Here is a 774-nt window from a genome sequence, read left to right on the forward strand (position 1 = left end):
TTATGCCAAATGTTCCAAACTAAACGATTTTGTATAAATACAGTGTAAGTTCAAGTAGAGTCACAATTCACATCAGAGCTTCACAGCACTACAACAATAATCATGTTCAAGACAACATTGTTCTCCGTTCTTTTGCTGGCTTTGGCCATGCAATCTGGTAAGTTATCTTTGATATATTGTACCTTCATATTTTGTACTTTCGATGTCTTTATTTATTGGTTTTTATTATTTTCTAGTAAATGGTAAGCCAGCATGCGGTTGTGAGAACTCACGGAAACCTCCGCCTTCGACTCTGCCGCCGTGTCAGCCGGCCACGCTCGAGCCTTGTGCCCAGCAGGAGGTCAGGACCAGCAGCGCATGCGTCATCACAACTGCTCCCAGAGTACCCTGCATCGAGCATGTGACACCCTTGACAACGACAACAACGACCACGAAACAGCCCCCGACCACAACCACCACCACTACGACAGTAGCGCCTATTACCTCGACGGCCGCTCCCAGAACTGACTGCTCGAACGGTGACATTTACCCCTATAGTGTGGGCGGCTGCAACCAGTTCCTGATGTGCCGCAACAGAGTGTACATCCTGATGGTCTGCCCGTCGGGACTCGGCTTCAACTTCCAGAGCAAGAGCTGCGAGCGCTCCGACATCGTGCCCGCTTGCAGTGCACGTAGCTAATTGATAGGAATCCTTTTATGATTAAGAATATCCTAATTAATATTTATTTCTTTATTTACTAAATAAAAAATGTTTCGTAATATGTATTTTTAAAT

At 45.5% G+C, this 774-nt stretch overlaps 1 protein-coding gene across 1 annotated transcript; it reads left to right on the plus strand.

The window, feature by feature from the left end:
* Window positions 1–77: 77 nt before the first annotated feature.
* LOC106113164 (salivary glue protein Sgs-3-like) lies at window positions 78–700 on the plus strand. Its single transcript, XM_013305897.1, has 2 exons — window positions 78–157; window positions 237–700. Exons 1-2 carry the CDS (start codon window positions 103–105, stop codon window positions 677–679), a joined length of 498 nt encoding a protein of 165 aa, XP_013161351.1. The 5' UTR covers window positions 78–102; the 3' UTR covers window positions 680–700.
* The last annotated feature ends 74 nt before the right edge of the window (window positions 701–774 follow it).

The sequence above is a fragment of the Papilio xuthus genome, unplaced genomic scaffold (genome assembly GCF_000836235.2).
Source record: "Papilio xuthus unplaced genomic scaffold, Pxut_1.1 DF828521.1, whole genome shotgun sequence".
NCBI classification, from domain to species: Eukaryota; Metazoa; Arthropoda; class Insecta; order Lepidoptera; family Papilionidae; genus Papilio; species Papilio xuthus.